This window comes from Vicugna pacos, chromosome 1, assembly GCF_048564905.1.
Source record: "Vicugna pacos chromosome 1, VicPac4, whole genome shotgun sequence".
Lineage (NCBI taxonomy): Eukaryota > Metazoa > Chordata > Mammalia > Artiodactyla > Camelidae > Vicugna > Vicugna pacos.
Window position 1 is genome coordinate 108,968,890 of NC_132987.1, and position 12,859 is coordinate 108,981,748.

A 12,859-nucleotide genomic window follows, 5' to 3' on the forward strand; every position below is an offset into this window, starting at 1 on the left:
ATGATGGCAATAAGGAACAGAATTCTGCACAGCATTGTAATTAGCTGACCTAATACTTATACAGGGGAAAAAAAAGTTGGTCCCATTTTAGCCATAAGTATTTGCTGCCTTAGCAACTAAATCCATTCATTTAGTGATTCAAAGTTTAGCTCAACCTTTTGGAATGTGTAATGTGTGATTTGGAAATAAAATATTAATGTTACTCCATTTTCAGAAAACCTGGGGGGAAAAACAGTGAACGTAATATTAAGAGTGGAAACTAAGATTCCACCCAAGAGGAAGCTTCTTAAACAGGGGCTTGACCCATGTGGATAGGCGGGTAATTAGGTGAACATTCATTTCAGGACTTTATCAGCGTTTTAAACCGAGCAAAACAGAAAATTACCATTTTATTATTAGTAGAATGGAAAAAAACCTCATACATCAATTCTTAATATTGTTTCTAAATCTTTGAGATATTCGGCCATCCTTTCAACAAACAGAGAACATTTATTTTGTATTGAGGGAAATTTTAAAGCAAGATGGGTGTGGACCATTTTCAGGAATAGGAAATAAAAATTTTAGCAGCCCCAAGTAGCTAAATTAACATTACCAGTTCACCATTAACATAGCAAAAATGAGTTAGTGAATATTTTGGCTACCAGATGCCAAAGGACTGTGTGGTAAAATTTCTTTTTGTCTGAAAAGAATTGAATTTATCAGTTGTTTTGTAATTATGTACCCAAAGTTCAAGGTGGCCAGCTTACTAAGAAATTACAAAAAAAAAATCAAGCTTTAAACTTTGTGGAACTAGGAAAAAAACAGTTACCACAAATTTTCTTTATCCGACTTTGAACTGTACATCATGTGCTAATTTTGTGAACGATTATCGTGATCAAGAATTTCGTATTCAATTCAACCACCAGTTTTAAAGAGGTAAATTTTAAGAGGAAGAAGAAAAGAAATGAGAATATGTCCACTTCTGTAATACGAGAAACTTGAACTCTGTGGTCTCCAAAGATCTCTTCCAACCCTAATGCAACCATTCTCCTGTGTTTCTAGTATTTTAAGGTAAAAAAGAATGCTAGGAAATTAGCAAGAGCTTGTTTCAAAGATTGCTTAAAGGTCAGAATTTATTATTTCTAAAAACTGCAACTTCCTCAGTATTTCTATATAATTTACAGCACTAATCCTGGATTTACAGAACTTAATAAAGTACGCTACGCTCTTGAACTGTATTTAAAGAGTAAAGCCAAAGATTTTCTTTTGAAGTTCTTAAACTGTTTTCTCACCATTTAGATTGATTTTCTATTTCTGTTCTGCAGTTTTGACTCCACTTTCAGGAAAACCTGCTGTCAGGATGAAACCAAATCTTTTAGTGAATGCAAATCTAAAGAGCTTCCTCTCCTGGTTTTATGTCGCCATAAAGAGAATCCGACAGAACTGTCACCTACATTTTAACCACACCCCTATAATAGGCATGTAACAAATAATTCTGAGAGTCACATTAATAGCAGAGAAACAAGATACGTGCCAGCGTTCTCACAGGAAGCTCGTGGTGAAAGGAGGAATAAAAGCCAGGCTTTCAGGGCACTAGCGAGGCATTCTGGGTGGTCTCCCACACTGCTTCTCTTTTGAACTTTGCGATTCAAAAGCAAAAATACCACTGCTATGATGCCACCAAGGGTGTTGGCATTACACACCCACAGACAGTCTCTTATCCTTCTTCTGACACTATCCAAGTAACTACTGTCTTAGAGGGCCAGGTGGATGTCGTGAGGATATAATAAAGTGTAACTTGTAATAATTTCAAGTTTTGTTTCTGAGCCTATGCTGTCCTGAACTTTACCTACCATGGCCATCATCCAGGAATTCCGTGATGGTGGCAGATGTGCACTTGGACCAGGGCTTGGATGCGTCAATGCTGGTCAGGATGGAAGACATTAAGCGCTTATCTTCTGTGGTCCCAAAGTTCTCTTCACAGAATTTGGAATCATCATGGGAGAGGCCAAGGAGATGTCCTAAGGGAGAGAATATATGAAGTACAAATAAGGAGGGAGTCTGCATTTCTCCTTTTCCGTGGCAGTTATACTAGCCCTTGGCTTTTTTCCTCCCAATCATACATGAGTTCATTGTAACTGCATTTTCACACAGTGACTGGGCCCCCAGGGAAATTAAAGCTGCATGGAATTAGGGCAGTCACTTCTGGTGAACATTTAGAGGAAAACCGAAAAATTACGCTGGAGTGGATGTTCCCATAATCCATCTGGATCACACATGTTCAAAGATACATACAAAGCGGCCTTATTTAGAATCTAGAATCTGCAAGGCAACTGTGGGATTATGTCATAGCCCTCACTACATATTATTTTGAAAGCTTGTCTAATTTTCCATCTTCTCTGATCAACCATAAGCCCCATGAGATCAGAGAGCATCTCCCCCCTCACTGTATGAAAAGCCTGTATTTAACTCAGTGTTCTGTGAGTTACAAACACTGAATAGATGGTTTTTGAATGTCAGTGACTTCCACTTTCTTGGCTAAGTAAATAGGTAGTCATCTAAGAGATGACCAGGGGAGGAAAAGAAAGAAGTGAAATTAGTAACTTTCTGGTTCCATGCAAATGTAAGCTTGTTTCATTCACTCTTTCATTTCTTTTAGTTATTTAGTGAGCTGTGAATGTTTACTAGTTTGGAGACATACGCATTTACACTTAAGAGATGTCAAGGACACAAAGCTAGTGTGCTAGTGCTTGCAGGGAGAACAAATATGGGAAGGTAAGTGATGGTCCAAAACCACTCAGCGGGTGGTGTTCGTTCTTAAGACTACTCAACATGCGACCCCTCACAGCTGTTTCCATTCTAGCAAGCGAGGTATTATTTTACAGAATACCCAACCCCATTCTTATAATCTGACTAATTTGTTTTAATTACATAAGATTCACTTGCACATAGTCTAAGGAGATACTGCAGCCTCCAATATATTAAAAATGCTGTTAAAAAAAAAATCCAGAACATCAGTTTGTAGAGACTCTAAAAAGTAGCCAAGTCATTCTAGTAGCGTTTTTTTTTTTTTTTGCAAAGCTTTATAGAATTATACACAAACCACCAAAAATGTATGAGGGAAATACGACAGAAAAATGATGACTCTGTGCCCTCTGGGTTCCTGAATGCCAAAGGCAGGAGCTTTGGCCATTCCACCAAGAAAAAAATCCAGTGTACAACAGCAAAACCCAAACAGAGATGAAATTTTGCAAGCCAAATTCCAACTGCTTTTGGCCAACTTGTTAAATCACTAACACCTTGTAACAAAATTGTCCACTGAGCAGCTGGTTGCTGCTGTGGCCGAAATTCAGTGGCCAGGGCTCGGCGACCTTTTAAGGTTCCACATTTTCAGGTTATTTATGCAGTTATTTACTTCAGGAGCATTTACAGGGCTAGCAAGTTGTGGGAAACCCTCCCGCCACCACTCACACTTTATTTGGTCAGGACCATAAACGTGCATGATAGTTTGTAAAGTAGCTCCCATATCACATGCCAAAGAAGACTGGCAGGGGCTCTTCCAATTTTTGGGTGGTATGTTAAGATTTTCATGGCATCCACAGCTCACAGAAAAATAGAACCTTTCATTCACATCCTAGTCAAAACTGCTTAAAGTTACTTAGTACATCAAACACTTGTTCAGAAGGTAAAATCTTGATCAGCTGACTGTGGGATTTGTGTGGAAATTGCACACTTGAGTTTTCTTCCCCACCTTGGCATAGAAGAGAGAGGGAATGTGGCCTAAGAGGACCTCTGCAACATGAATCCAGATTTTCTATTTAAAAAACTTGTCATTTTTGCATTCTATGTCATAAGATATTCATGTTTATTTAACGGAATAGCAGTCTTCTTTTTTCCCTAAGTGTATCTAAATAAACAGTATTTTTCATATGAATTTTTATGATTATACCCAGGGAGTTTCACTTCATTTGGAGGCTAAATTTTAGATTTCTGATATAAAATACAAGCCATGTGGTAAACACCAAATTCTCTCTCAGGGATCTAAGCAAGTATCTCAATTTTTTTCTGTTATACAGAATGGTAGAGTCTATCATGTTAAATATCAATATTGTAAGCAAAGACAATTTATTTAAAATATTTCAGTCTATTATATGATTCTTTTGGCATGTCCTTTGGCCCCTAAATCACTAATTTATCAATATATCTTACTTGCCACTGAAGACACATAAGAAATTCTTAGATGGCCATAAGATTGTCATTCTGGGCCTGGACAAATCTTAGTTCCACATTAGCAAGAGCTGAAAGGTGATGTGAATTTTGGAAGAACCTCCAAGAGTCGGTCAGAAAGGGACTGCCTGAGGGTCCCTTAAGAGAGACGGACTCTTTGGAGCGAAGATGAAGGCTGTGTCCTCCATGAAGAAAGTCTGGCGGCTGGCTGGGAGAGGCGTGCCCTCTCACAGACAGTGAGAGTCATGGCCACCGAGGAACATGTCAGCACCCAGGGAAACCGGCAGCCACTTCCACAGTAGCTGGAACCAGGCACAGCGAGGGACCTGTGTGATTTCCCTGCAGGGGCTGGAGAGGAATTGAAATGGAAAAGCCATGTGAGGGATGTTTGGAAGCACTTCAGGAGAGACGTGACAGGCATACTAAAGGCTGTGAACAGCCGAAGAGGTGAGATTTTTCAAATGTGATCGCTCAGTCATGGTGCTGAAATCTGCCCATATCTCTGAGCCTTGACATGGCAAGACACATCTAAAAGCAAAAACTATTTCAAAGGGACACTCACATTAGAGACAACCTGCTATAATACTAAAAGCTCATGAGCAGAGAAAAATCTGGCATCTAGGGAATGTCAAATATAACGTCACAGAAAACAACAATACATTTCATGTTGTGAAGGGTTGAATCAGAATTTATCATGATGTCGCTGATCGCCTAGGACCTTGTCCTTTTCCAGTGAGAGTCTGTTCCTAAGTCTCCTATGGAGATGTTTAAAATTACAGGCGTGGATGGGAGATGGTGCGTTTCTCCCCCAAGCAGACTCTAGCAGGGTTAGTGCAGTGGGGGGTTAAACACACGTGCCCCAGAGAATAAAAAACAGTGTTGGAGAAAATGTTGACAATTCCTAAAATAATGCATTGTTGTTTTCATCAAAATGTATTTTATGATGAGTTTTTAGAGCAATGAAAAACAGTCAGTTGAGAGGTGAGGTTTTGAAGGAGTCAGAGTGACTGAATCCAAAACCCCACGGAGGAAGGCATTCAGAGATTTCTTTTTTGTTTGTTTGTTTTCAGGGGGGTGGAGGGGGCTAATTAGGTTTATTTACTTATTTAATTTTTTTTTTTAATGGAGGTACTGGGGATTGAACCCAGGACCTTAAGCATGCTAGGCACGCACTCTACCACTGAGCTATACTCTCCCCCCTGAGAGATATTTCCTTCTCAAGTCCACGCACAGGAAAAGGGTGAAGAGAAGTCACAGCATCTGTGAAGGGTAAGTGAAGAGATCTGAGGAAGTTCAACCAAGCTCCCTGAGTGAAACAGGACGGGAAAACTTCTAGTGAGAGGATAAGGGAGATACAGGGAACCAGGGTTCAAGGTCAGGGTTTAAAGCAGAGGTGCCAAGCCCAGCTTTAAAGAAGAATTAGTTTTTGTATTTGGAACCATTTGCCACCAGGAGGCATGCGAAAGGCAGAAGAGAGGTTTGTATGCTTTAACTACGTTAAGCAATCTTGTTTACAATACTGCCTTTCTTTGTGCATCTTTCTGTAATTGGAAAATGCTTCTCAGCTAAAATACTTCTCACCTCACACAGTTAAGGACCCAACACAGTTGTGAAGAGGGTGCACTTGTTATCAGCATTTGTATTTATCTACTAAATTAAAAAAAAAAAAGAGGCACAACTGAAGTCAGAGGGAAATGTACAGAGTAATTCAGGGCTCTAATCTAGTATTTTCCTCAAGTGATGCAGACCCCAGAACTATAACTTGTTTGTTTGAAATCTTTAGTAAAAGTCAAGGTGTAAGTTATAAGTGTGTCTATAGAAAATACTGATCTCTTCTTAATAAATACCAAACCGTGTCATAAATATGGCAGCCCTGCTAATGAGTGCCCATCACACAAAGCAACACCAGGAAGGCGTTATCTGAATTGTGCTAAGGAAATGAATTTCATGGTAAATTATGTCACAGAAAAGTCTGCAGGGTCAGCGTCTGAGTCATGTTGTTAGTTCAGAAATAGCAGACAGTTAGTCACCTGATAATTTTTCTAGTATAGTAATCATCTTTTTCAATTAGCAAGCGGGTGACTTTCATTAAATACATTTCACCTTTGATATTCACAATGTGGATTCAAAAAGCATCTCGCCTCCTTCAATTCACATGTGAACCTGGTGTTAGAAAATCTGAGACAATGGGCCCCCCGAGCAAAGGCACAATACTTTAGAGGAAAACGTTGGTTCAGCTTCTTACTCAGCTTCAGGTATTACAGCTAGGGCTGACTTATAACATTAACCTCAGGAAGTAAATTTGGTTGTTTTTCTAGACTTTGGTCTGTAAATTAAACAGAATTACAAGTTCTTGTCTCCTGACCCCAAACTGACCAATGGTCAAGGGGACATAGCACCACATCCTTAAAAAATGTCACAAGAAGCTCTGTAATGTGTTTACTTAAGAAAGCCCAGCTCAGATGAAACATCTGTTTCTTAATGAGGTCATGTTTTTATTTTACCTAATTTTCCAGCTGGGATTATTAAGGGGGCAGGAAGGTCTTGCCAGGGGTTGAAAAGGGAGTCAAACGCTCACATGGGATCAGGATCTAGAATCCTCGATGAAGGGGACCAGGAACTCTAATAATTGGATGGTACACGTCTATTCAAACACAAGTCCTTACGTAGAAGTGAGAAAACTCTTAAACCCTCATTTCAAAACATTAAACATAAAAGCAAAACTTTACATCAATGATGTAATTTGGAAGGAAGAGAACACATTTTTTGCACCTTATAAGTAGTTGAGTTAATATCCTTGTGAATCAAATTCAGGATTATCTCCTTCAAAATGAACACTGTCAAGTCATTATAGGATAATATCCAAATCTTGGGCAATGGAGTCAGATGAATTGGGTTCAAATTATACCCCAGCAGTATGCTAGTTTTTGACCTTAGATCAGTTTAGAAACTTCTCTGCATGGCAGTGTCCTCCTCTCTTGGATGACTCATTAAAAGTACTTAGCTCCTGGGATTTTGTGAGGCTTAAAGAATATAAAAGATGCAAAGTGCTTAGAATACACGCTTGACAAATATAAATGGGCAGTGATTGTTAGCTGACTTTATTGTTCTCACTGAAATCTTGGATTTGTTATAACTTGACTTACGAGTACCTAGTCTTCAGTGGTTTTTGATAAATTGTGATATTATTAGATACTCTTGATTTGGGACAGAAGGGAAAATTTTCTAATCATAAGAGGGAAAAAAAATCACACATTGAGTGTGTGATATATTTATTTTATGCCATCTTCAACCTGTTGAGTTTCTATACACGTGGCAGGAAAACCTATAGGCCTCACTTGGGAAATAAAATTGGGATTTGACTTAAAAACAAACAAACAAACTGATGCTAAAACACCAAATCTCTCAATGCTGCCGCTGGACATGTAGCAAACACCTTTCATCTGGGGGCCAAGAAAGCCAGAATGTGGCATAGCTCCAAACTGGAGGGAAAAAAAAAAAAGACGCTCGGTTCATGTTTATTAAAGCTATGGGTTTGGAGGTAAATACCCAGTTGAATCCGAGTTTCCTTTTACCTCACATCTCACAGCCAGTCCTGACATCTGATTCTGTGCACTTGCCTTTGGTCTGTGGTGTTTCGTGGGCCTCTGCAGCTTTTCAAAACATGGCCTTGTTTAATCTAATCATCTGTGGGGGCAGTCACACGTAGATCAGCACAAGCAGAGAACTCCCTGTAACCACAGCAAAACACAGGCCGCCATACTGTTGTGTCGACCACTTCCTCAGCCTCCAGCTGAAAACCTGGCTTTGACTTTAGCTTAGGAGGCATTCTGGAGTCTTTCACGGTGGAGATTCACTTAGCACATTTTCTAATTACTCTAAAGCCAAGCTTCGGCATGTTGGCAAGTCATGGATTCCATGAGTCTAAATAAAATCAGATTGTTCCCTCTAGCATGTTAGAAGCTGGCCCGACATGAATAAAATTATGATGTTGAAGAACCATGTGGGCAGCAGGTGAAATCTTTATTATTATGAGCCCATAATAAAAGTTCGACAAGTTAAAAGTATAAACTCCAAATGTAAACTTACATTCACTTGAAACTTGCTACGGTTCACATTTGGATTGTAAAATGGCCATAACCACGTTCTTACCTCCACCCAAGGCCCAGGGATGGGGATTGTGTTCTTGAAAGTTTAAAACAGCTTTCTTAAATGTCCTAACAATTTACGCAGTGTTGACATACATGTAACGTAACAAAAAGGCAGGCAATTTGTTGCCCCTATGCAGAGTCTAGACTCATTAGAGTCTCTTTCCTGGCATCAGTTGACTCCGTATCTCCAAATTCTAGCTCTCCTTTGGAAAGAGTGAGCAGGCAAGGAGATGTGTTCCCATTACCATGTGGCACACGAAGAGTCCCTTTTCAGAACTGTTTGTTTAAGTCACTTCATTATGACTTTAACATCATGGACAGACAAGGTGCAAGATAAGGACTTCTGGCTTGCTTTTATTTACCTTATGTGAAAATTCTCAGGGTAGGGATATTTTTAAATGGAGGGAGTAAAAGAACAAGTTAAAGGGGAGTAAAGGGATGAAGAGCTTTTTATTCAACTCTAATGACTGTATTTCAAACCACCGTGTATAGAAAGAGGAAGCCAGGAATGAGGCATCCTATGAGAAACCTTAAGTCGGCTGATGAAAGTGTTATTTTTCATCAAATATATCCTTTTACTGCTTACAGAAAAAATGAAGTAGAAAAATCATGGGAACAGCCTGGAAATTTTCTCCACGACTTATGTATTGAGCACAGTAACATCTTTATACTGTGTGCATGAAGCAAGTTGCTCATTTTGGAATGGGACAAGCAAATTCAAAACACTTTAGCAAGATCGAGGTTTCACAACGTCATTTTATCACCATATGTAGCCTGAATATATAACCTCCAAATCTGGAAAGTAGTAAATGTCTAATAAAAGGGAAGGGAGGAAATTACATAAGAAGAACAGAGTAGAATTAGAATCCAGAGCAGAGTTAATTTGAGCTGATGGTTTCAAGCAAGGAGCTAAAAATAAAGAGCTGGAAACAGAACAGCGAGCTGTATTACCCAAGATCCCACTGCCTGCAGAGGCAAAGCTCTGTAATCACATACAGATGATTGGGAAATATTTTGTAAGGTTATCTTCTCTAAAAATTTTTAAGCTCATACTTTATAACACATGTTCACAATATTTAGGCAAAAAGTGAAATTAAAGAATAATAAAGCAATTAGAAAATGAAGTGAATGAAAGCCAGATACCTTTATGAAAAGGAAATTAAATCCATATCTTCCCTTATCCCCGGACCTTAAATTTCTCAGATTAGGCCATATGTAATGCAAAAAGGGACATTAAGTAGGCACTGTTTGACAGGAGAATGACTGACAGAGAATTCTAAAGAAGTAAATAGAAATGATCCCACCAAGAAACGAAAGGGAACACAGCGTAGTTATACATCAAAGATTTAGGTTAGATTTTTTTCTGCATAGAAACCCACATTTCTCCTGCATCATTCTCTTAAAACTATGTCCAATATCCTTGTAGTATGAAGAAAAGTTCATATTGTACGTAGTTTTAATAAAATGTCTGTTCTCACTAGCATCCAGCTTCCGACTTCTCTCACTGCTTTGTCTGCCTATGTGAACTCTTGGTTTAGGAACTCAGGAGGGCTGGGAAATGCTGGAAGATTCTTCATTCCAGTCCAGTTGCCCTTAGGGTCAATGCAGCCTCAAAGAAGCTGTATTTACTGCCACAGTGGTTCCCTTACAAAGAAAGCTCCCAGATGCTGTCAATGTGTGAAAATAAATCACTAGAGGATTGAAGGAAGAAAATAGCTCTTCCTTCATGGAATCTGTAATCTCTTCTTTAGAAGGTCAGGATTTAGGGCTCATAATCATATGGACGGTTGACGCCACAATTCTCCTCTGTCTCTTCTTCCTCATCATTCCTCTGCTCGGTCTGAGACAAACCAGCCTCTGCCTGCCCAGGGCTGGGAGCTTTTCCTGTGGGACTTCTCCCACTCTGAATAATGCTGATGAACTACAGGCACACTTTTAAAATCATCTCTAGCTACGTAATTACAATGCTCTTGAGTATTTGAACTAATTCTTAGCTTCGCTGCAAAATTGGAATGTTGTCTTGGAGGCTTCTTGGGTTTCTCCCACTCATTCATGTCCACACATAGATATCTAATAAACATTGATGAAGAATCAAGGTTAGGCTGCATTTTTATCAGTTAGTTGAATAGGCATGAGTAAGAGAGAGGTGAAGACACAACGCCAACCCTGAAGTTCACACGGAATGGCGTTTGTGTTTTAAAAACATTTTCAGGCACACCAGGTCTTCTAGTGCAGCCACCAGGGAGCCGTGCCTCATTGATTCCACCTACTAGGGAAGATATGGAGATGGAGCATCTGAATCTCTTGCCTCTGATAAAACAGGACATGGAAACAGAGCTGGGACTCCATCTTGAAGCTAAAGGTGCTCACTTAATAAAGGGTTAAACTGAATTATTATCAGTGATGCTATTAGTGGCTTTGTGGTTATGTTTGCGGTTTTTTTCTGCTTAGATGGCCCAAGGGTGTCAGTTAAGAAAACTAAGGTCATGATTAACACAAGAGAATTGGAATTTAACTACTGATTTCTATTTTATTGCTCTGATACACCGACTTATGCAATTATACTTTTTATGTGAAGTTATTTTAAGTCCCCAAAGAAAACATAGCAGCCCAAAATCAACACATTATGAAACTTTCTCTGCTTATGAGGAATGTGGAAAAAAAAAGTTTTAATTTCTATTTAAAAATGATGATTTTGGCTGAAGAAAACTAAATCTGCTTAATCAAATATAGCAAAGAAAAGTACAATAGTTATCAAACCATACTTTGCCCCCAAAAGATAATGCTAAAAGGTGATATATTAAAAAGTAAATGTATAGAACAGTGAACCATATTTGATATCTTGTAGTAACTTATGGTGAAAAAGAATATGAAAATGAATATATATATGTTTCTATAGTATTGAAGCATTGCGCTGAACACGAGAAATTGACACAACATTGTAAACTGACTATAGTTAGAAAAATATATATATAAAGTAAATGAACTAGTTAAAAACCAAAACAGACGTGGATATGGATATAAATAATAACTATAACCTACACATGGCCCCTAAAAACTCAATGAAATATACACTGTCATTCTTATATTTCAGGTATGAAAACTGAAGCTTAGAGAGTTGAAATAGTAAGACCACCGTGACACAGGTAGAAGACACTTCAGAAAGAGCTGAACCTGGATGTGTCTAATTCTCACGTGTTTAAGTACTAAACTTCTTACATACCTAGTAGCCTAGGTCAATGGTTAAGAAATACATATTCCTAATTGAGGAGATGTTTCTCAACCATTAACTCTGTCCTAAATTACTAGTGTTAGGATTTAGGTGAGTTTCTTATGACAAACAAACCAGGGAAGTGACATTTTAAAACAAACCCCGATGACTGTGAGGTTCTGTTCCACTTGCTTCGCTATAAAACCGGACAGGAATGCTGCCCATAAGCGACTGATTACCTTTGACAGGAGCAGCCTGTTCTTACTCACAGTGGAATAAAACATGATGCATTTCTGTGTAAACTGATTACCCCTGGATGAGTCAATGGAGTAACTGCTAAGAGAAACATGTCTGCATGCCATAGCCAACTGTAACAAATTCTCAGAGTCACTTACGGATGCTTACAAAGCCAGTGGCAGTAGCAAATTTCTCTTAAACTTTTAAAGGCACTGTCAGAAAGGAAATATCGACTGTGTGTGCCTGACTTCGCTTTCCTTCTCTCTTGTTAGTTAACCCTAAAAGGGCAAATATAAACAAATGTAATCCCCAATGGTACATCTGAACCAGGAGAAATCTGGAATTAATCGCCAAGTATTCTGGTTCCTGTTGCAGCTGTTACAAGTGTTTGATTTGGCCAGGGAAGAGAAAGGGCACCGCATACCAATTTCGTGAGCCACGGTGAAAGCTGCGTGGAGACCATCATCTTCAATCACAGCACAGCTGCGCTCGGGAGAACATATGGTCCCGACGTCTGCCATTCCCAGGGTGTCACATGAATGATGCCCACATAAATCCTGCCCGGGAGAAAGAAAGAAATCATTAAAATCAACTTGCATCCAGAAGGAGCCACCTTGTGGAGCCACTTGCTCTCCCCAAATGTCAACACTGGGATATGTGTACGGTATCACCTGCTCAGCTCTGGAAATGTTCCAAAGACAAACTAACGGCATTGACTCTTCCAAGCTTCTCTGGGGCCCAGAAGTACAAAAAGGATGACTGGACTCAACTACACTTTAAAAGACGTCGTAAGATTGTAGCTTGTCCATTGCAGTAGCAGCCGCAGCCTTAACCAAGCTGTATGGTGCCTATGCAGATAGCTAGGCCATGATCAATTTCACAGCGGGTCATGCTTAGGAAAGCCTTAATATTCTGACCTAAATTCATCCTAAACTTATCGGAAGCTGGGCTTAATAATTTATTTTCCATCCCAGGGGCAAACCCCAACTACGTATTTATGGCAGAACGTAAATTTATTAGTAATTTGGATAGAAAATTCAATTTTAATCCATAA

The 12,859-nt window shown here is 39.1% G+C and overlaps 1 protein-coding gene across 2 annotated transcripts in view; it reads right to left on the bottom strand.

The window, feature by feature from the left end:
• ADAMTS5 (ADAM metallopeptidase with thrombospondin type 1 motif 5) overlaps positions 1-12,859 on the bottom strand; it is a 49,207-nt gene that overhangs the window by 23,440 nt on the left and 12,908 nt on the right. For both annotated transcript variants that reach the window (XM_072968058.1, XM_015248668.3), the window contains 2 exons: positions 12,230-12,362; positions 1,833-2,000 (listed from right to left, as the gene is read on the bottom strand). In XM_072968058.1, the coding sequence (XP_072824159.1) occupies positions 1,833-2,000; positions 12,230-12,362 (301 nt within the window). The remainder of the gene's footprint in view (positions 1-1,832; positions 2,001-12,229; positions 12,363-12,859) is intronic.